We start from the raw sequence: 22,101 nt of genomic DNA, 5'->3' as shown, positions 1-22,101 counted from the left end.
CCTGGGTCCTCCAGAACCTCTGTGTCCCTCCACGACTCACTGTGCTTGAAGATCCTGTAGATCATGTTGGTCTTGGTGAGGAGTGTGGTGTAGGTAAGGCTCAACCCCAAGCCCAAGAAGAGTTTTGGTAGGGCGCAGATGCCCACCCTGGGCATCCAGGAGGAGAACACTCCCTCTGGACATCTCACCCTATGTGGACATCCCACCCCACCCATCAAGAGGACCCAGAGGGAGAACCTCCCCCAAGGAATCCAGATGACCATGGGAATCCACCAGGACACCATGGAGTCCCACCAGGAGATCCAGGGGAAGCACCTATGGGGTCACAGGCATCCAGGAGAGAACTCCCTCCTGGACATCCCAACCCACCCACAGAGGACCCACGTGTCCAGGAAGAGCACCCAGCTGACCATGGGGAGACCCACCAGGACAACATGAAAGGGCACTCATGAGGACCCAGATGACCATGGGCGGACCCACCAGGACATCGTGGTTGGGAGGGACACCCATGGGAACCCAAATGACTGTGGGGACACCCATAAGATCATGTGGGGGCACCCACGGGACCCAGTTGACTATAGAGGGGTCCCAGAAGACCATAGCAGGGGGCACCCGTGGGGACCGAGGCGTCCGGGGGGAGCTCACCCGCAGGCTCAGCCCCTGCACCCACTGTCCCACCACCCAGTAGGTGCCGCTGCCATTGCCACCCCAGAACTATAAGATGTCATAGCGCCCCGGGGCGTCCCCATTCTCATTGAAGGTCACCAACTCCCCGACTCTGCCTGCACACAGGGCCAGCATGGGGCTGGCTGGGTGAGGGGGGGCTGACACCCATGGCCACAGGGGGCTGAAGGTGCTAAGGGCCAGCAGGAGCAGGATGGCAGGGCTGGGAGGGGGAGAGAGGAGGCTTACGAGGGCACCTTGGGAGGGATCCCGTGATAGGGAGGAGGCACACCCCACACACAATGGGGGGCACCTATTGGGGTGGGGGTGGCACCCTACAGTGGGGGGAAGGGAGGGGCTGGCACCCATGGCAGGGGGCCACCCTATGGGCGTGTGGGGAGAAGGGTGGCGGCACTCTATGGGATGAGGGTGGCACTCTATAGACATGGGATGGCTGACCTGACACCTGTGAGAGTGTGGGGCTGGCACCCTACAGGGCAGCAGTGGCACTCTAGGGGGTATGGGGGCATCCTATGGGGTAAGGGGAGGGGGGGTTGCACCCATAGGGGTTTGAGGGGATATGTCGCATTAAAAGGACTGTAGTTTCGATATTTGTCTGTCACAGTCCCAGGACTTTCACTGATTTACTATTAGAGTCCCACCAAAGGACTTTCACTGAATCAGATTTGCAAATAATCGAAATTAGTTATTTTATTGAGAGCGACAGTCGCAGATTCGAGATTGCCGTTGATAAATTCACTAACTACAATAGCGCTAATTACTTAAGGTTAATATTACCAGCAAAAATAATGATAGTACAACAAGCCGGGGTAACATTCCCCAGAGGGTGAAAGGCGCAGCGCTTACCCAGAAAGGCGTCCCTGCCTGGGGCAGAGGAAGTCGACTGGTCTGTCAGGTATCAAGTTTCTTCTCTCCCAATTTAACAGTCGTTTTCTCCATCCTTTTATCCCCATAATTACGAGGTTTCCTTCCCCTGGGTGACGTGTAGTATGATTTGGGTGGAGAGACGAGTGCTATAGTCATATATGTTCAGCATGATCTCTAAAATCTTCATTAGCATATACAGGGGTGTCAACTTGAATATGCGTTTCACAGGTAATGAGGCAAAGGTCCATCACCGGGCATGGCAGCCTCTCAAGTAAACAAAGAGCTACACGAAGTCTCTGTTATCTTGATTTTACTGTCTCTGCTGATGAAAAGCAGGGCTGTCCTGGCTCCCCAAGACTCCCCCGTTATTTATGTACCCTGTGATAGCCAGACAAGCCTTCACTCCCCTGGGTTGCACAAGTGATAGCAAAGCCATTCTTAATTGCTCTTTGAGCACGGAGACTTCACCTCATGATCCAAATTCCACAGGGTACCCTAAGGGGTGGGGAGGGGGGCACTGGCACCCTATGGGGGAAGGGGCATCTAAGGGGTGGGGAGCGGGGACACCCCATAGGGACTTGGGGGTCCTGGACGCCTGGGTCCTCCCCCATCCTGCTACCCTGGGTCACTGCTCCCGGATGCCTGGGTCCCCTGAGAGCTGTCACCAAAGGCAGGGCAGGGGTAACCCCCCCCAGATCCCTGGGTCCCCTCCGCCAAGCTTGACCAAACTCCAGTGATCCTCTAACACCCCCTCCCCCCAATTAAAAGCAGCTGTTAATTACTTGGGGGGGGTGTCATTATGGGTGCCCCCTAACACCTCCTTGGGGTGCATGGGGGGGGGGCTAATCCCTGCCGTGGGGCTGAGGGGATATTGGGAGGGCTATGGGGATATTGAGGGGGCTGAGGGGACCCAGAGGGGGTCTAAGGGGACATGGAGGGATTGAGGGGACATCGGGGGTGGCTGAGGGGGCACTGGTGGGGTCTAAGGGGACATATGGGGTTCAGAGGATACTTGGGGGAGTATGGGAGGGCTGAGGGGACATTGGGGGGGTCTAAGGGGACCCAGCGGGGACTGATGTGACATTTGCAGGGCTGAAGGGGCATGGGGGAGCTGAGGCGACATTGTGGGGCCTTGGGGGGATAAGGGGCCCCAGAGTGAGTTAAAAAGGACAAGGGGGGGGCCTAAGGGGACATTGGTGAGGGGCTATGGGGGGCTGAGGGGACATTGGGGGGTGTCTAAGGGAATATTTTGGGTGGCTGAGGTGACATTGGCGGGGGCAAGGGGGCCTGAGGGCACCCAGAGAGTGTTTAAGGGGACATGGGGGTGTTGAGGGGACACTGGAGAGGCTGAGGAGATGCTGGGGGAGACGACTGAGGGGACACTGGGGCGCTGAGGGGGACCCGGCTGACGTGAGGGGGACCTTAGGGGGGCCCATTGGGGACGAGGGGACGCTGGGGGACCCGGGGACGGACCAGATGCGGAGCCCCCGCCGCCCTCCGCTCCCGCCCAAACACCGCCCCGCCCAAACACCGCCCCGCGCTCCCCGCTGTGGCCACGCCCCCAGCAGTTAACCGCTGCCTGAGCGACGCCCCCACCCCGCGGCCCCACCCCCGCTTTGCGCTTTCCGGCCGCTTTCTGGCAGCGCTTTCCGGCCCTGTCGCGACAGCGCCCGCCGGGCCGGGGGGGACCTGTGTGTCCGGGGAGTGACTCCCCGGCATGCACTCAGGCGAAACTGAGGCACACACAAGCCTTGAGGGTGGTGCTGGGGGGTGTCCGGGAGGGCCCCAGGCATCCGGGCGGCCCCCATCCCCCCTCAGTCAAGGCGGTGTTAGCGCATGAGCGGCTGTTAGGAATGTTGCAGTTGCTGGAGACGGTATTAGGAGCATTACGGGAGCCGGGCACCAGCAGAGGGTTAGGCAGAAGCCTGATATTAAAGCTATTAGCAGCTATTGTAAGCAGCTATTACGGGTGTTACGGTAAGCGGGCCCTAATATTCGGGGCATTACGGGAGCTAGACCCCACTATGACGGTAGCTTGGAGCCTGGTATTAAGTCTGGAGCAGCTATAAGGGGCCTTATGGTACCTGGACCCCGATAATAGGGGTGTTGAGGTACCTAAAGCCGACTGTTATGATCATCTGGATGCCTGAAGCAGCTATTAGGGGCATTATGGTATCTGGCATCCAGTATTAGGAGCATTATGGTAGCTTTTGCCATAATAACAAGCCTATAAATATTTGACTTATAAGGATAACTAACCTTTAGTAATTAGGAAACATGAGAAACCTCAAAGATAACAACTAACAGCAGCTATGAAGAAAAACATCTGAGAGAAACAAAAGAGAACTTCTCCAAAATACCCCACAAATGATTAACAGAAGGAAACAGATGCATAGGAGAAGGGAGTTGATGATAATCGATCCTACCAGAAGGAAACAGATGCATGGGAAAAGGGAGCTGAAGATCATCGATCCACAGAAACAATTGTCAGAAGGAAATGCAGAAATAGAAGAGAAAAGGGACTAATGATAATCATCATAAACAATTACTCTGCCTAAAATAGTGTATAAGTATGCAATATTGAATGTATGTAAGACGTGGGTGAAGTATTAGCTGGTGTGTCTCTGACTTGAGTCATGCACCCAGCACTGTGCTTTTGCTTTATTGACTTTGTCCCTATAATAAAATAAGTGCCATTTCTGTTTAAGGGATCTGGCTGTTTATTACAAGAGGCAAAACGGTTTTGGCAGAAAATAAACCACCTTGCGTTTTAACGCTCCTCACCGAGGTGGGAAGCTACATGCAGCTGTGTTTAAATTCTGGGTGATGCCCAATTCACCACTATCAGTGCAGTCACGTTTAATGTATTAAACTGTTACGATTTGGATACACTAATAGTGGACTGTGCCTTCAGTCTAGTCGTGCTTATGAACTAGCACGGCCACTCTCAAGTCTTTGGTTGCGTTCAATGAGAAACTAAACAGTGGGGTTTATTTAAGCAACAGATAGATAGGTTCATCCCGTCGACTGGTCCCGGAAGTGAAAGGCAGTGTGTGATGGGAGTCCTCCTTGACTTGTTCACGGTGGTGTCTTCCCTCATATCCCCCCTTTCTTGAGCGATTTTTATACTATTTTTTACCTTCAAGGTGGAGTTTGAGTGACTTTAGTCATAAATACCTTTAGGCGGGTAGCCTTTGGGATGGAGGTGTGTTTTGGTATTATAATGACATTATAATGAGCAAAGTTCACACAAAGGACAGCATACCTTTCCTTAATGTGTGAACAATGCTGTATTTTTGATCATTTTAGTAATTATTCCACATATTCTACCCTGTGACTATAGTTATTCAAGCTCCACAATACTCAAAACTGATTGGGAATATCACATGTGCTCTTGTGGTGAGGGTTATCAAGTACAAATACATCTTGTGGAGCTGTCAAGCGAATTCAGCTTTTCATCATGATCCAAAGTTTAACATACAAAACAATTGTTAAAGCAAAGCACAATGCAGTGAGTACTACCACAGGATGGAGCGTCTTGTTAAAGATTCCTGTAGCTGTTGGTGACCATCCAAAAATGTCATCCGTCTTGCTTGACTCTTTCCAACACTTGGTGTATCTCTTCGACATCATGATGGACAATAATCAGAGTTCTTTGTCCGTTTTCTTGGGCTTCTTTCAACAGTCACTTCACGTCAGTATGTTGTAGCAGCTTCTTCACCAATGTAATGTTCATCCCAGTGGGGGCAAGTAATAAGTCACGAATCAGCATGTAGTTAGACTATAGCAATTGATAAGACATAACAGGAGCTGAATAATTGAAGTCACATCCAATAATGCTAGTAAAGTTACAAACACAAAAATTCAAGTGATTATTTATATCTACTGCTATGTCATCTATGAATACAAGACTACAGGGAGACCTCATGCAAATGCACCCTTTCCCAATATATACAAGCACAGTTTCTGGGGTTTCATCAGGATGTATCTCAAAATGACAAACATTTTTGTCGGTGTCAAGACAAATGTCTTGCGCTTTGAGGGTGTTACTCTCACAAATGAATCCTTGTTGGTCTCGTGAAATGCATGTGTCAATATCAACAGTTTGCCATTTATTCTTGTTTTGTTGTGCCCACACTCTGTGCTCTATTGGATAGAGTATGGCTCCATGGTGACTCAACCCCAGCGCGATGATTGGGTATATGGTGTATACTGAAGCATTGCGTATTGTTAGGACAAAAGCTGTGGCTTTGCTCTCAATGGGATTGTAGGTGAAATTAACCAAATACCACCAGGATTGAATTTTTTTCTCAAATTCAATTGCATTATCCCATATTACTTTTCAAATTTCAGTGGGCAAGGTGCCTTCTACACCTTCCCTTATAATTGCAGCTGTCATTGATTTCATCCACAATTGGGCTTGGATACAACTAAGAGCCGAAGAAACATTGTTTTGGGCTATATCAAGTGCATTTGTTATCAGCTGATGGTCTTTTTCACCCGTTTCTTCCCCCTGAGGTAATATATTTGATAAAAGCCATTGGTGGTTTCCCAGTGCTAATAGAGAGGACTGTAGAGGACGTTTCAATTTGTTTAGATCACTAGTGGTGGTGACTGGTTTGTTGGGAAGTACCAGTACCTCAGCATCTATACTATTTAAGACTCCCAGTCCTGTTCCTAAGATACCAGTCACATCTCTCTTCAATTGTTGTGAGGAGGTAAGGGTTTGCCCATGTAACCATGCTGACCATCCTGCATAAGATGTACTCAGGAATGGTGAGCAGGTGGGTTTGATCGCAGAGCTGTTAATCCGCATTGATAATTCCACTCGTTTGAGGGAATATGTTGGGTTAAACAGTATTTGTTGTTGACCTCTATGTTTAATAACATAATATGTTTAATAACATAAGGGCCAAAGTTGAAAGTGTAAGGAGTTAGACTAATGGGTGGCTGAGTAGGTACACCTTTGAAAGTTTGTTGGGGTACAGGTTCTGGGTTCTTTCCAGCAGGTTCAGATGTAGTTGTGTCAATCATAAATTCAAATGATAATTCTGTGCCTTTATAGCCCCAAAGAAAATACACTACTGTAGGTTTGGTAAAAGTAAAATTGTAACACCAATCTGAATTTGACTCCATAATTCTGTAACATTCAGTATTATATTTTTCTGGTTTGGTAGAGTACACATAGATTGTTTTAATTTCAGTTAGTCTGTAGCGAGTAGACCCATTGATCACTCGGCAACCAGTTTGTATTTCCTTTCCTGGGATGTCTTCAAGTTTAGTCATTTGAAGTGAGTCTTTCCAACTACATTTATCTCTGGAATATACTTCACTTCCTTGGATAACCAGCATAGAGAGATTTAAATCCTTTTTGTTTTGTGGTGTTCTGGTGCTTGCAGTGTACCTTGACAATGCATTATCCCAAAGGTCATCATCCACTTAATAAGGTTTCAGTGTGGTTACTGTCAAGGGTTTCAAATAGCGAGAGCGGAACCAGACTAGGCTGTGTGGCTGGGTCAGGTTCAACTATATCTATTTTGAATTCAGATAACAGCGTTATTTCATGCTGTTGCCAACAACAAGTTACAAAAGTGGGTTCCACAAGAGTGAAATTATATCAGCAATCCCACTTATCAGTGATACAGTGCTTTGTTGTCACTGAGCGTGGATTCTTAGGGCGAAATATTTCTATTCTTGTGGCCTTCTCATGGTTTGAACCGTTGATCATTCTACATCCTACCTGGATTTCCTCTCCTGCCGTACCTTTCAGGGTTGGATACCAACTATTCCAGGTCCACTCATGTTTTGAAAACGCCTCGTTTTTATGTATAACTACAGTAGCCATTTCTTGTTCCTGCCATCACATTGTGTTTAGTAAAATCTTGACACCATGGCCACACTGCATCTCTGTGACTACAAATAACAGGGAATAAAAAGGTAAAACTGCATAGCATAAATTCCATCTGCCAGTTCATCATTTTAGAACTTGGGTCTCCAAATAGCCATACACAATAAAAATAATATTACTACCAGGATCGATGTCAAGACTCCTTGGAGGCACTCAGGGTTAGCATAGGCTGATCCATCTGTCCACGTACAGTTCATTGTGTAAGACACAAAAGAAAAGAAAATCTGCTCGGTCTTATTTGACCAACAGGGTTAGAAAGAGGGCAAGATCCACCAGGTACTAATCCGGTGTATCTTTCCTGAACCATCTCTGTCTTCCCATGCGTGTAGATTTTTGGGAGGAACTAGTACCATTGGTACTGTTCCAATCTGAGGCATTTTCACCAGCACAGGTTGTCCAGGGTGAAATCTTCCTAGGCATTTTCCTGGTTCATTGGAAACTTTTTGAGAGATGATATTAGCAGATACACAGAAAGCTTTCATTTTAGGACAGCCATCTCCACTCCATCTGTTATTTAGTTGATAGATGGCATCATCCAATTGCAAATGCCAACCAGGTTCATGAGTTTTTGCAAAACACTTAACCAATCCATTGGTGCGTTCAACAATGCCATTAGCCTGAGGATAATAGGGAGTATGAAATACCCACCAAATCCCTTCTTCCTTGGCCCAATCTTGTACCACCGTAGCAATAAAGCATGAACTGTTATCACTTTGGATTTCCTCGGGAAGGGGAAGTGTGCTGAACCATCCCTTTAGGCCTTTTACTGTGTTGTCCCCTGTAGCTGATTTGGAACTAGTGGCCATAGTGAGGCCGGAGATAATCTCCACTCCTACCAGGACATATCTTCTTTCACCTGATGGTTTCAAGGGCCCAATATAATCAATTTGTCAGGAATGCCACAATGCTTTCTTGTCCCGAATGTGTAAGGGAGGCGCCTTACTTGGATGATCTTTACTGAGTCATAGGTGACAGTGTGAACAGGCAGTTACTACTTGTTCGCACAGCTTAACTGATACAGGCCATCCTTGGGCTAGACCTTCCTGGTATAGGTCAGCAGGGCCAGTGTGGCCATGCTTAACATGTAACCATTCGAGTAAGCATTCCCATTCCTGACCATCGTCTACAATATCAATTTGCTGCAGCTGCATGAGGCTATCTACCTGTTGGTTGAACTGAGCATTGATTGAGTTCAAACGATCATGGCCTTCTACCCAACCAATGCACAACGCTCTGTCCTCCTATTTCCAGCAGTTGCTTCCAACTATCGGTTTCCCAAACTGGGACCCTGTTCACCTGCCAATCATTGGCTGCCCAGTGACCATCCATTCAGTTCTCCTCTCCTGGTTGGCTCCTGCACCACCTGTGTCAAAAGGGATTTGTGCATGGGAGGGAGTCGAGTCCCTTTCCGTCCCAAGAACTGAAAACACAGGAGGAGGTGACTCAGTTGACTCAGCTGCATCCCTTCCCTCCGCAGGGCTAATGGAGATCCCTCCCGGGCACTGTCTGGGTGCCCTGCCTAATGATGGCACAAGGAAGGGCTATTCTCATGCCCAGTTGTTTTCCCAGTATGAGAAAGGACGCTGCTGGAACGAAGCCTCTGTCCCTGGCTGAGGAAGGGAACATCAGCCATTCCTTCAGCCTGTTTCCCAGCAGCCTCCCCTGGAGCCCCAGGGACACCTGGAGGGAGCCCAGTGGGGGCAGAGAAAGTGTTGCCTTGGGCTGGTCCTCTGCTGCTGAGCTGGGACGGGCTCCTGGGATGGAAGGAGCTCATGGCAAGCGGGCAGTGCTGCAGGGAGACAGCTGTGCTCAGGAGCAGCTCCTCTGTGATGTGCAGCAGGGCCGAGGGCACTGCCTGCAGGCACCACGCAAAGAGTAGTGAGGCACAGAGAGGGTAAAGGCAGTCTGGGGAGGGAGGGTGGTGAGAGCTGACTGGGGGACAAACTGCAGAACTAGCTGAAACTGGCAGATGCAAGCAGAATGAAGAAGAAAAGGACCAAGGAAACAACTCCAAGAGAATGAGGTAACTTCAGAAAAAAAGGCCAGCCCAGTGACCAAGAAAACCGGTAAAAAAGCAAGAGACCACCGACAAGGATTAAGTGGCTGGACTTGGGGATCATGTGATGTGTGGTACGTCCCGAGAAACCTGACTGTAAGGGTACAGTTAGGGGGTGAGATCTCCAGTAGGGGTCCCTCCTTGGAGGCACCCAGCTTGAGCTGTTCTGCACGTTGGATAAATAAACCACCGATTTACTCAGTGGATTGGTGACTTGTCTTCTACGAGCAGGAACCTGAGGCCGAGCCCTGTTGAGGTGGGACCTGCAAAATTCCTACCATGATCTAGGTGGCAGCTGTGTACACTCCTGAAACAACGAGCCAGGGGCCTGCTTCCACCCTATCACCTACTCATCCACTGAGGCCATCATGAGCAGCTGGAGAAGCAGCTGCATGCTCCTGCCCTTGTAGCTGCAGGGCCACCACTGACATCACAAGCATCTGCAAAAGCCAGGCGTTCATTCATACCCAAACAGCTACTTAGCCACCAGGGACATCAGGAGCAGCTGTACAAGCCAGGTCCTGCTCCTGCCCCGTCACCTTCTCATCCACCAATGGCATCACAGGCACCTGCACAGGCCAGGAGTTTGCGCACGCAGTGTCAACTACTCAGGCGCTTGCAACACCGTAAGCAGCTGCACATGGAACATTCCTGCTCCAGCTTTGTCACCTACTCAGGCACATAAACAAGCCAAGTGCCTCCTTCTCCCCCATCACCTGCTCATCCACCTATGATACTGCAAACAGCTGCACAAGCCAGGAGCCTGCTCCTGCCCTAATGCCTACTCACCCACCCATGGCATCACAGGCACCTGCACAGCAGGAGCGTCCTCACTGCCAACACCCCGGCTTTTCTGCATCCATCTCTGTCTCCCATTCCCATCTCCACGTGCTCTTCTCGCTCCCAGATACCTTTCTCACCCACTCCACAACCTCCCAGTGCCTCTGTCTGTCTTTGTCTTTCTGAGGCAGATGCTACCTTGGAAGCATTGTCCCAGCAAGGTCACCTGATTCTCCTTCTCCCTCAGCTGTCGTTGTGACTGTCCCAGCAGTTCCGGTGCTTTTTGACCTCATGGGCCCTCTCGTCCCGCCTCCCTTCTGCAGTTAAACCCTGTTCCTGTGACAACAAGTCAGTGCCCGCTCTGTGGCATCTTACCTGCATCTTCCTGACCAGGACAGCTGGTGGGAACTGTGGCCATCAGCCCCAGCTGTGCCTGACGTCTTCTTCTGGCAAAGGCAAAGCTCTGGGTGTTCTTGGTGCGTACCATGCTTCCTGAAGGAGACCAGCACCAACCAAAGTAACTCCTGGGCAATGTCCTGCTGGGAAGAGCTGATTGCAAGGTAGGATTGACGCAGGTCCGAGACTGGTCCAGGGGTGTTCCCTGTTCCCCAGCGCAGCCACAGGTCCCACATCTGGCTCCTTCCTGCAGGATTTTGTAAAGCCCATTCCAGCTGTGAGCACCAGGCCGAGGGGATGGGGCAGAAACAGCTCCCACCCCCAAGGGCCCCATCTCCCCATGGGCCTCTGTCCCCAAACTACTAAAACTTCCAAACAGGCCCCCCCTCTAATGGAATTATCTGCTGTTTCAAGAAAAGAAACCCTATGCTTCCAGATTAAGTTGTCTACAGCTGTTAGAAGGCCATTTGGGCTTCAATTCCAGAACAAAACAGTTTCCATTACACAATCTCAGCCACCATCTCCAAGATGGTCTTGTCATTTACCCACAAAAGCCCGGTTATAAAACATGGCTACTGAAAAGTATCCTCTCCTCCCCAGACCTTTGTTTCCCTCATTCCCTCAGACTAGGCAGTAATAATTATATGATTATTATTCTGTAATTACCATCGATCTGAAACCCCTCCAAAGCATCATTCACTGACGTGACCGACAGCACTGTGGATAAGGGAGATCCATCACTAACCACACACCCACCTGTTAGTCCTTTTGCGGCAAGGCCTCTGTGGCCAAGCACACCTCACGTGGACATCTCTGCCTGACAGTAGATGACCGGCCCCAAAACAGTACCTCAGGGTGTCTTGGCTCTAGTGAAGGCAAGGAATTTGGCATAATGACCCAAGGAAGTGTAAGAGAAAGCAGGATAGCAGAAGGGGCAGAAAAGGGGATGTCTCTCCCCTACTTCAAATTTCAGAGGAAAGTTCAAGGGTTTTTTTTTTAATCACTGCCCAGCCCAAGGGAAAAAACACAGACCTGCTGTTTAAGAACTGAAAACTACAAGAGGAAGATGATCGAGCTTGTGTAGTTACTCTTCTTTCCAGGACACATTGGTTGGTTGTTTTTGTTTTAAATCTCAGTGGAGAGCTTCAACTTAAAATCACTGAGTTCTCATACAGGAATAGCGAAATGTCCTCTGTAAATCTTTGAAAAGAACAGTACATTGAAGGGAAACTCTTCATATAAACTGTAAATGACACATTTCCGCTGTCAAGGTTTATAACACTTTTGAGTATCTTCACCACCCTCATCTTCTTTCCCTTCACTTTCTTCTGGTGACAATATCGCTACCATACCTCAGCTGTTCAAGTTCTCTCGCAAATCAAGTAACATCCAAAATGCCCCTCACAGGTGCCTGTAGGTTTTGTGTTATCATCACGTTAATGACACAGCAGGTCCTGCCAAACCTACAACCTGCAAAACCTGAAGATAATCAAGAGATTACATAACTACATGACTCTGCCGTTCCTTTCCACCCCCCAAGGTCCCATGGCACGAGGGCAGGGGCAGGAAGGGCAGTCATGCGCTCAGGTCGCACCAGGGAGGAGAGAGCAGGAACCTTACGCTTGTCCTATCGCCCGTCACTTGGGAGAAGAGACCAACAGCCCCCCGTCTACACCCTCCTTTCAGGGAGCTGTAGAGAGTGAGAAGGTCTCCCCTCAGCCTCCTTTTCTCCAGGCTGAACAACCCCAGCTCCCTCAGCCGCTCCTCACAAGACTTGTGCTCCAGACCCCTCACCAGCTCCATTGCTCCACCACGCAGGTGGTCCGTGAATGTCAAGTAGCTCTCCAGGACCCCTCTTCTCTCCAAGGCCGCATCCCGCAGGATTCTTCCAAACAAATCTCTGAAAAGCTGCAGTCTGCTGTCCTGAAAGCGAGGGCTGTGGTCCTGCTCTTTGCCCTGCTCCCTCCCTTCCACATCCTCAACTCCACCGTCTCAGGGTCACTGACTTTCAAATCCTCACCCAGTTCTTCCTCCTTCACCAGTACAAGGTCTCCAGCAGAGCACCTCTCCTTGATTCCTCCATCACCTGTGCCAGGAAATGCACTGTAGAAATCTCCTCGATTGCTTGAGCCCTGCTGGATTGTCCTTCCAGCAGGTACCTGGGTGGTTCAGTTCTGCAGTGAGGACCAGGGCCTGTGAACATGAGGCTTCCTTCACTTGTCTGAAGAAGGCCTCCTCTCCATCTCCCTCCTGAACAGGAGCTCTCTAGCAGATACCTGCTAACACAGCACCCACCGTGGTCTGCCTGCTGACTCTGAACCATAAACTGTCTCCTGTCCCACCCTGAGCAGAAGGCAAGTCCACCACCTCGCCTTCCCAGACAGCGCTTCCCGAGGAGCCCACGTCCCTGCACCTCAGCCTTCCCGCCGTGCCATCTACCCACCACACCTCCATGCTCCCCCCGTGGTCCCAGCCTGCTAATCACGCACAGACTTCTTGCCCTGCAGGTGGTTCTCCACGCTGCGTGCAGGCGCTTCAAGGAAGCACCAGCTCTGCTGGTTTCCCAGGGAGAGCATGAGAGGCTCCTGGGTCGTGCTGCCTGTGTGTTGGCATGTGCAGGAGTGGGGCTGCACATGTTCCTGCTGTGGTGCATGTGTGGACTTGATTCCCTCCTGCTCCAAGGAGCAGTTCTGGGATCACACCTGGGGTGTGTATAAACCCTTTAGACTGATCCATCGCCAGACACAGGCCAGTCAGTCCAGCTGGGAACAGCCCCAGAGCTCTTTATTTTGTATTTGTAGGTGTATCTCAGCAGCTGAGAAGCCTCCCAGCCCCTTGGCTAACAGCCACTGCTATAGCCACCACTCCCGGCACCTTCCCCTCTGCTGCGATACCAGCATCTAGTGCTAGGGAGGAAGAAAGAAAAGCGTGTGATCATATGCACAGGGAGAAGGGAGAGAAGTCCTGCAGGCATAGCTCAGGCCACCTGCGTTGTGATCTGCTTGCCATGAAGCCTCAACGTGTCTGTGAAGCGGGAGAGGCCCCTGATGCCCAAGCCCATGACAAGGTCCCAGGTGCAGCTAGTCAGCCTGGGGCTGAGTCTGGTGGGGCTGAGACCTTGGGTGTCCCATACAGGTGTCCCCCCTGGGGGCAAAGTATCTTGGGGCAGGACTCTGCAAGGGAAGGACATGCGCTCTGGTTTGGAAAGGAGAGAGCCAGCCATCAGAGGGATCCCTCTGCTTTCAGCCAGTACTTTTACATCCCCCATGGAAAGCCACTTGTGGGTGCCCAGGCAGTCCCCTTGGGTGTCAGGGAGGTCCAGCACAAAGCCAGCCTCCAAAATCTGCTTCTGTCTCACAAGGGCTGCCAGAAAAATCCCTTCTTTCCCCCAGGGCTGCCCTCAGTGGAGGCAAGGGCCCTGCAGCCGGGGAAAGCACCATCCCTTTTTGGAGACAGTTACCAGGGAAGCTGCCTCTGCTGCTGTTGACGCCACCTCTTGTTCTCAGTGACGTGCTTGTATATGGTCCTCTGTGCTTGCTGTGGTTCCAGCCTTCTGAGGACCTGGGCGGCTCATGGGGAAAGGGGGCTGCAACAACAGGGAAACGTCATCCCTCAACCTCTGCCGGAGACCCTTCTGCCTCTCCCCGCCTCCAGCCCCTGCGCCCACCCTGTCCCCCGTGTGCCCACCCTTTCACCCTGCGGGTGAGTTTGGGGCCTTGGCTGTCAGGGTAGCCCGGCTCATGCCCGGGTTAGGGGACATCAGAGGGTGTCCTGTGCAACCCCAGGAAGCAGGGACAGGGAACATGGACATCTCGGCGTAGTCATGGCTGCTCCACTGCCCCAGGCTGTGGCAGAGCAGGCACACACTTACTCAGGCTGGAGTCTGTCCATCTGGGCTGCTGCTGCCGCCGTCTCCTCTGCTGGGAGAGGGTTTCCAGCCTTCCTCCACCCCTGCCTGGCCTCCTTTCTCCTGGGCTGGGCTGGAGGGTGGGGAATCGAAGTGCCTCCAGTGCCGAGGGCCTGCCAAGGAGGAGACCCTCTCAGAAAACCAGAGGGCAAACAGAGGTGCCGTTTCCCAGAGGACCTCTTGAAAGGAGCCTGCAGCAGGACCTGGGTGCCAGGAGACTCTGTACCACGTGCCCATCATCACGGGTTGACAGCTGCTTCTGCCCCTCACATCCTGCTGCTGATCTCTCCCGCACGGGGACGAGCAGGCAGAGCCCTGCCCTGCAGCTGGGTGTCAGTCCTGCTCCCACCCCGTGAGACCTGCCACCCCGGGTGCCCTGACAGAGAGGGTCGCTGCTGCTCTCAGCGGTGTCAATCGCTGCCCATACCTGGAGTGGCTTTTGGTCCTCCCCTGCAGACCAGGCTTCCCACACTGCCAATTCTGCCTTCGCTTGCTGCAGCTACTCTTCCCACTGGATTTTTGATTTCTCCTACTCTGCAGAGAGCTGCCAGATCTCCTGGAGAGGATGGAAACACAGCAGCAGGCAGGATTAGTCTCCACTCCTGGAGGGGCTTCATCCGGCTCTGAGCCACGTTGGTGTCCCTCAGCTGCCCAGTCACCAGCACTTTGCCCCTGCCCAGATCAGAGTCCTGCCAGGCTCCTCAGCTCATGGCAGACATAGCTGAGTGACCAAAGACCTCCACTGTCAACGACCTAGAAAGGACTAGCACATTTTCCGTAGCCCCTGGCCAGAATCAAGTGTTTCATGATGACCCAGGGGGCAATAACAGGTGGGAAGGGTGTGCAGCACCTTCCTTTTCGTCAAGAAGATCTGAAGGAGGTGACAGACAGGTGACAATGAAAAGAAGCCAAGGGACTCTTTCAGGATGGCTCTCTGCATACAGAGGCATTTGCACAGTCTCAAGCAGCGCCGTAGTTGGAGCAAGGCAGAGCATGTACCTGCAGCATTCTCCCGAAGCCTTCAGAGGACAGGATGGCAGCAGTGGGCCTGGCTGCAGGTACAGGCTCCTGCCTGACAGCCTCCATCATCCTGGGGGAGCTGCCTAGACACAGGGGGAGCACACTGCAGAGAGACACCAGGAGGAGTCGGCATGAGCATGGGGCAGGTTGGTCTCCCATTTTCATGTGGGATCCAAGCTCCCCAGGCTGGAAGAAGAGGCGCGGGATGTGGGGCCATTTCCTGTGGGATGGGGGAGCCTTTCCTGAGCCACATCAGATGAATGGGGTGGAGAGGCAGTGGAGAGGACTGCACCTCAGGTCTGCTGGAAGGGCAAGCAAAGTGATGTGGGGCACACTCAACATCTGCCATCTTCCCCACCAAGGGGCCTGTGATGAGGCAAAAGAGCTCATGAAAACTGTGGGGCATGTGTCAGGGACCTTCCTGAGTCCCTCCAGCTGGAGTGTCCAAAGGGGATGTCTCTCCTACATGGGCTCAAGGATCCCTTTCATCCCATCCCACAAGGTCTCACCTGGCAGAAGTCTTCTCCCCCAGGTCTTGCTGCCTTCTGCCTGGACTCTGGCTTGGCAGCACAGGGAGGGAAAACTTTGCCCGCCACTGCAGCAGCTTCTCAGGATGCCCCGCTGTACCTGGGAAAGGAGGAAGCTCTTTAGAGCAGCCCCATGGCAAGTGCATTTGAACCAGGCTGTGGTCACCCAGCGTGGGGAAGGGATGGAGAGCTGGGACCCATTCCCATACCTTTTCTGATGCTCTGCTGTTCTGCAGCCTTCTTGTGATGGTTGGCGGGAGCCTCGACCACCGCGGCGCTGACCACAATGAACTGAAAACTGGAAAGCAAGTGATGACACAGGTTTGAAGAAGGGTGACCCCTACCCTCTGCAGCTGCCCAGCACCAATCCTCCTGGCTGTCATGCGAGGCATGGCACCCCTACCCTTTGTGGCCATGCAGAGGTTTTATTTGCAGTCTCCCCCCAACACCAGAAGATGTAGCTTAAAGTCCTTTCCGTGTACAGCTGCTTCTCTCTGATGGGGATGACAGCAAATTGGGCGTGAGAAACATGATCACAATGCCCGGCCACTCCAAGAGAATACAAGCATAGCCCAAACTCATCATTAGTTCACCAGAAACTAGTCACTTCAGGACTGATCCCTGACTCAATGCTGAGTGCCGAGCCCCAACAACACACGCTCCTGAGCAGGAGCTGAGAAGCCAGAGGCTCAGTCGGTGGAGGGCTGCAGATGCCGCACTCACCTTGGGAACGCATGGTCAGGAGCAGCCTGCATCCCCCGAGCGGTGGTCGCTCCACTGGAGACCACTGCACATGGCACCCACAGCCTCCGCAAAGTGGCACAGAGCTGTAAGAAGCTTCCCAAGGCAGTTTTCTCTTGGATCCCAAAGGAAGTGGGCACTGTGTCCTGCTCCAAAAGAAAGCCACTTCTCAACAGCCCTCTCCCAAACTCTCCTCCGTGAACATTAGCCCTTGCTCTGCTCTGGAGAAGCTGCAGAGCAAACCCCGAGACTGCGCAATATAACACTGCCAGGCTTTTCGTAGGGCAAGGACCCAGAACCTCAGAAGAAACTTTCTTTCCCGAGGCAGAAGTCAGTGGGGGTGAGCATGGGGAAAGGCGTGTCACTGCCCTGCCACATCCAGGCTGGCCAACGGTGATCAGGTTACTCACCCTTCCATAGGCTTCCCAAAGACACTTAAGCATCCTCAAAACCGGAGCAACTTACAGTGTGAAGCAGTGCCATGTGGCTGGCCTTGCTCTCCAGTCCTGTGACGCAGTCAAAATAAAACCGCATGCATAGCATACCATCTTGGCAGGACAGAACGCCAATGTCCTTGAAGGCGAAGGAAAGGTGCTGCCCGTTCCTCAGTTGGAAAGAGTACAGGAGTATGGTGTCTCGCACACAGTCCTCCACCATGTGCCGCAGGAAGGAGGTGGCTCATGGTAGCCACCTGTAGTTCAGCGGCTTGATCTCGACATCCTCTGCAAGGAGGAGGAACATCATCACTGCCACAGCAAGCTAAATTTCCATGTAAGATTCGTAACAAAATGCCACAGAAAAGGTCATTTATAAACACAGCTCTTGGGGAGTGGTTTGTTTTGGGGGCGCTCAAGCCATCCCCCGACCTTTGGAGGCAACTCTCTCCTTCTCCCAGCCCTTTCCAAAGAGCACAGAGCACACAGCTGCCCCTAGACACAGAGCGGGGAAGTGGCGGGTGGCCGCTGCCTTCTCAGCAGGGATAACCACTGTGGGGAACGTGAGATCCTGCAGACATGCCACATCAATGTTCAGCTGGAAGACTGGTCTTTGAGCTGTAAACACCTCTTCTTCACCCTGGAATTGCTCTCGGATCATAGCGAAGGTCCCGAGTCCTGGCAGCAGGACGCACTGCCTGGGAAAAAGACCAAAGGCTGATGAGTGAGGACTTCAGAGAGGGGCAAAGTGAAAGCTTTGGAAAAGGCCCCCCATGTTCTCCGTTTGTTTTCTTCCCCTCCTCAAAATATTTGACAACATCCCTTGGCTAGAGAAGATCCCAGGCACTTCCAGCACAGGGAATACCCCTGGGACTGATTCCTATGGATTATCCTTGGCATTGGACCCGCATAATCCCCTGTGTCTCTGCCTGGTCTCTTCACTCTGACCACAGCAAAGGGCAAAACCCTATCGTCCGACAAATGCTTTCTCAGGCTAGAAATGGACTTGGTTTCTCCCCTGGTTGACCAAGTAGCAGCTCTCGGCAGATGGAGTCTTCTCGGTGTGCTGCCACAATGCTCAGGGAGGGATTGCTCCCTGGAGCCCAGGCTCTCCAGGACAAAGGGCGACACTTCACTGTCTCCTAACCAGGAGGGCTTTCCCCAGGCTGAGGCTCACCCCTGCCGTGTCCCCACATGGGGACACCAGGATGGAAGTGCTTATGGGCTCCCTTTTACCCTTCCCTGCTTCTTCCTGCCTCTCTTACCCAACCTTGTCTGCAGTGAGGAGCGGCGGGTTCCCCTGCTTGGCCGAGCTTTGGACGGTGATGGCTGCTCACACCTGTTTTGGAGCTGGCTGCAACCGTCTCCCACTGGCCCTGGCAGCCCCTCACCCGCTCCCAACCAGGTCCCACTGCAGCTCCCACTGCTCACCCCTTGCCGTCCACACCCAGCACAGAGCACCCTTGCCCCGCCAAACACGTGCTTAAGGACCCTTGGGACATGCATCCATTATAAACTCTGCCTTTAGCATCCTCTCAGTGGAAATGAACTGCCCCATTTTCAGCAAAGGTCCAACCTGACGCTCAGTTGACTGGGTAACTGATTTCCTTTTCTATTGGGCTTCACCAGAACTTGGGATTGAGACTCTGGACAACCAGGACTCCAGAAGTTTGTCGCTTGGATCTACAACTTGGATATGTTTTTTGGGGGTTGTGCCTGTGCATAAGCAAGGTGCTACATTCAGGTTGCAAACAAACCAGCACAGCAGATGCCCACCATCAATGAGCGCACATTTCCATGCTATTATGAAACATTGCTGGTCCTGGAAGATGCGTTTTGTTTTCCTAATCAGAAGCCCTTGTCCCATACATACATTGTAGAAACACGCACAACTCTACAAAACCAAATCAATGGTTTGTACAGAAGCTGCAGAGCTAAGGTGCAGTGCATTTTTTTGTTTAATTTAGGTCCCTTAACAAGTGCTTATTATCGATACCTCGATCTACCATGCCCGTTGCCCACAAGAATAGCAACGTCAAAGTGAATGTGACTAGAAAGGCATTTTTAATAAAAGGAGAAAGGAAGCCAAGAAAGCCAAAGACCAAAAAGAACAAATGCTTGAGAATTTTGACAGCTTGGGATTACCAGTATTTTACAAACTCTTAAAAAGCATTTGAGAAAGTCATATCTTCATCATAGACAAGATAAGAGAAAGGCAAAGCTGATCTGTTAGCATGTATTATTTCCCTTTGTTGCAATATTTATTGGCTTAAATAGTGAGACATACAAGAATAAGACAGAATGTAGAGAAATACAATAATAAGACAGATAGTTCTGTCAGTCTTTGCATTTTTCAATCCAACAGAAACTTAGGAAAAGCAATACACAAAATAAAAACATTGAATAACCTTCATATAAGTTAGGTAGTGTGATGGTTTGACCTTGGCTGGCTGCCAGGTGCCCATCCAGCCACTCTATCACTCAGCAGGACAGGGGGGAAGAAAATAAGATGAAAAAGAACTCATGAGATAAGATAAAGACAGCTTTATAAAGAAAAAGCACATGCTGCACACAGAAGCAAAGGAAAACAAAAAGGTTTTTTTCTCTACTCCCCATCAGCAAGTGATGTCCAGCTACTGCCTGGGACGTAAGGCCTCAGCACGCATAGCGCTTCTACAGAACACAAACGCCCTAATGATGAATGCCCTCTCCTTTCCTTCTTTCTCGTAGCTTTTATTGCTGAGCAGACGCCATGTGGTGTGGAATGTCCCTTAGGTCAGTTTGGATCAGCTGTCCTGGCTATGTCCCCTCCCAAGCTTCTGCCCACCCCCAACCTACTGGCCTGTTTGGGTGGGGTCAGGGGCAGTTTGGAGAGACAGCCTTGATGCTCAGCAGTAGCCAAAACACTGGCATGTTATCAACAGCTTCCAAGCTACAAATACAAAGCCCAGCACTCTGCGTGCTGCTGTGGGGAAAGTGAACTCCATCCCAGACAGACACAGGACATCCTTACATGGTCTGTCCTGGCACCCCTGCACACAAAGAAGAGGTGCAGCGTATTACAGAAGAAAAAGCTGCAATGCAAAGATGTCTTACAAGACATGCACAACAGGACTTGACCAATAGTGGCCTTACCTGTACAAGTGGGTTTGCTGCTAGTGAAGAACAGACCAAACCATCTGACAGTGTCAAAGTTGCAAGAAAATTGTGCAAACTCAGCTAATAAATATGCATTAAGGGCACTCGCACAGAGGGTTTGCATGTCCAAATGCTCAAAAGTGAATGGTAACAGACGATACCATGGCCAAAGTCAATAGGTTATGTAAATTGTAAAAATCAATACGCGAATAGGGTTCAGATTGCTTACAAGGAATTAAGAGTTTTAACACAGGGTGAGTTTAACTCATGCTCCCAGCTGAGAGACGTGTTTATTGCTGGCAATAACAAAGGGGAGTTAGCTAGTGTGTATCTAGAATCACAGAATACCTTGTGTTGGAAGGGACCTTTAAAGGTCATCTGGTCCAGCCCCCTGTCCTGGTTTGTGGTAAAACAGAATCTCTGGAGGAAGAATCCCATTCTTCCCCTGAATGGACCCACGTCGCAGCCATTAGTAGAAGATGCCTTCCTACGAGACTGACACAAGAGAAATTGAACTCACTCCAAGATATCCTGTGGTTAGTCGCCCCTGCGACTATGGAGAGGACATGAGTAAGTGGGATAGAAAACCTACCTCACCCCTACAGGCATGAGTAAGTGAGTTGCGAGATAAAACAGACAGAAGAAAGAATTTTTCCAGGAGGATGGTTGCTCCGACCTATGGTGAGCGATCCTCCAGTCCAGGTAGGAACTCATCTGCTAATGGTAGGTACTATGCTCAATATTAGAAGGGCCCTGCCTCCAGCCAGGAGGAGGAGAGGGACAGCTGAGTTTATTGGACTGAGTGGATTTGATGGCCTGGCACATTAGAGCCACAGAATTATATAGCCCTGGTAGACACTGGTGCACAGTGTACCCTTATTGCCATCGGGTCATAAAGGGGCAGAATCCATCGCTATTTCTGGAGTGACAGACAGATCTCAAGAACTGACTGTACTGGAGGACTAAGTGAGCCTAACTGGGAATAAATGGGAGCAGCACCCCATTGTGATTGGCCCAGATGCTCCGTGCATCCTTGGCATAGACTACCTCAAGAGAAGGTATTTCAAAGACCCAAAAGGGTATTGGTGGGCTTTTGGTATAGCAGATGAAGAGGCTGAGGACATTACACAGCTGACTACCTTACCTAGTCTTTCTTTCAGCTGACCCTTCTGTTGTGGAACTGATGAGGGTTAAAGAACAGCAGGTGCCAACTGCTACCACCATGGTGCATTGATGACAATATCGCACATACCGAGACCCTCTGATTCCCATCTAGAACCTGATTCATTGGCTGGAGACCCAAGCAGTGATCAGCAAGACATGCTTGCCCTTTGACAGCCCTATATGGCCAGTGCGAACGTCTGACAGAGACTGGAGAATTAACAGTAGACAATTGTGGCCTGAATGAAGTCACACCACCACTAAGTGCTGCTGTACCAAACATACTATAACTTCAGTATGAACTGGAGTCAAAGGCAGCCAAGTGGTATGCTACAACTGACATTGCTAATGCAGTTTTCTTAATCCCTTTGGCAGCAGAGTGCAGGCCACAGTTTGCTTTCCCTTGGAGGGGTGTCCAGTACACCTGGAATCGAGTACCCCAGGAGTGAAAACACAGCCCTGCTATTTGCCATGGGCCGATT

The 22,101-nt window shown here is 51.1% G+C and overlaps 1 protein-coding gene and 1 pseudogene across 4 annotated transcripts; both read right to left on the bottom strand.

Moving 5' to 3' along the window:
• Window positions 1–4,247: 4,247 nt before the first annotated feature.
• LOC141746787 (uncharacterized) lies at window positions 4,248–6,430 on the bottom strand (annotated as a pseudogene).
• A 6,696-nt stretch (window positions 6,431–13,126) lies between these two features.
• Window positions 13,127–17,955, bottom strand: LOC141746786 (uncharacterized). 4 transcript variants are annotated; one of them, XM_074595927.1, is made up of 7 exons: window positions 16,869–17,955; window positions 16,355–16,443; window positions 16,128–16,245; window positions 15,026–15,154; window positions 14,563–14,711; window positions 14,152–14,277; window positions 13,127–13,597 (listed from the first exon to the last, which is right to left on the bottom strand). In XM_074595927.1, the coding sequence occupies exons 1-7, from the start codon at window positions 17,327–17,329 to the stop codon at window positions 13,500–13,502; spliced, it is 1,170 nt and encodes a 389-aa protein (XP_074452028.1). In that variant the 5' UTR covers window positions 17,330–17,955; the 3' UTR covers window positions 13,127–13,499. The 4 variants fall into 4 exon arrangements, with proteins under 4 accessions (XP_074452028.1, XP_074452027.1, XP_074452030.1 ...); XM_074595926.1 differs by lacking the exon at window positions 13,127–13,597 and having other exon boundaries at window positions 13,862–14,277; XM_074595929.1 differs by lacking the exon at window positions 13,127–13,597 and having other exon boundaries at window positions 13,862–14,277; window positions 17,352–17,955.
• Window positions 17,956–22,101: the final 4,146 nt, after the last annotated feature.

The sequence above is a fragment of the Larus michahellis genome, chromosome 7, assembly GCF_964199755.1.
Source record: "Larus michahellis chromosome 7, bLarMic1.1, whole genome shotgun sequence".
Taxonomy (NCBI): Eukaryota; Metazoa; Chordata; class Aves; order Charadriiformes; family Laridae; genus Larus; species Larus michahellis.
The sequence above is the reverse complement of the archived record's forward strand: the minus strand, read 5'-3'. Positions and strand labels throughout refer to the sequence as shown.

Coding starts and splice junctions, on each gene's coding strand:
- LOC141746786 (XM_074595926.1), bottom strand. CDS start 17,329: ATGCTTAAGTGTCTTTGGGAAGCCTATGGAAGGGTGAGTAACCTGATC. Junction 16,444..16,868: donor CCTGACCATGCGTTCCCAAG/GTGAGTGCGGCA, acceptor CTTGCTTTCCAG/TTTTCAGTTCATTGTGGTCA. Junction 14,712..15,025: donor AGGACCAAAAGCCACTCCAG/GTATGGGCAGCG, acceptor CCTCCTTGGCAG/GCCCTCGGCACTGGAGGCAC.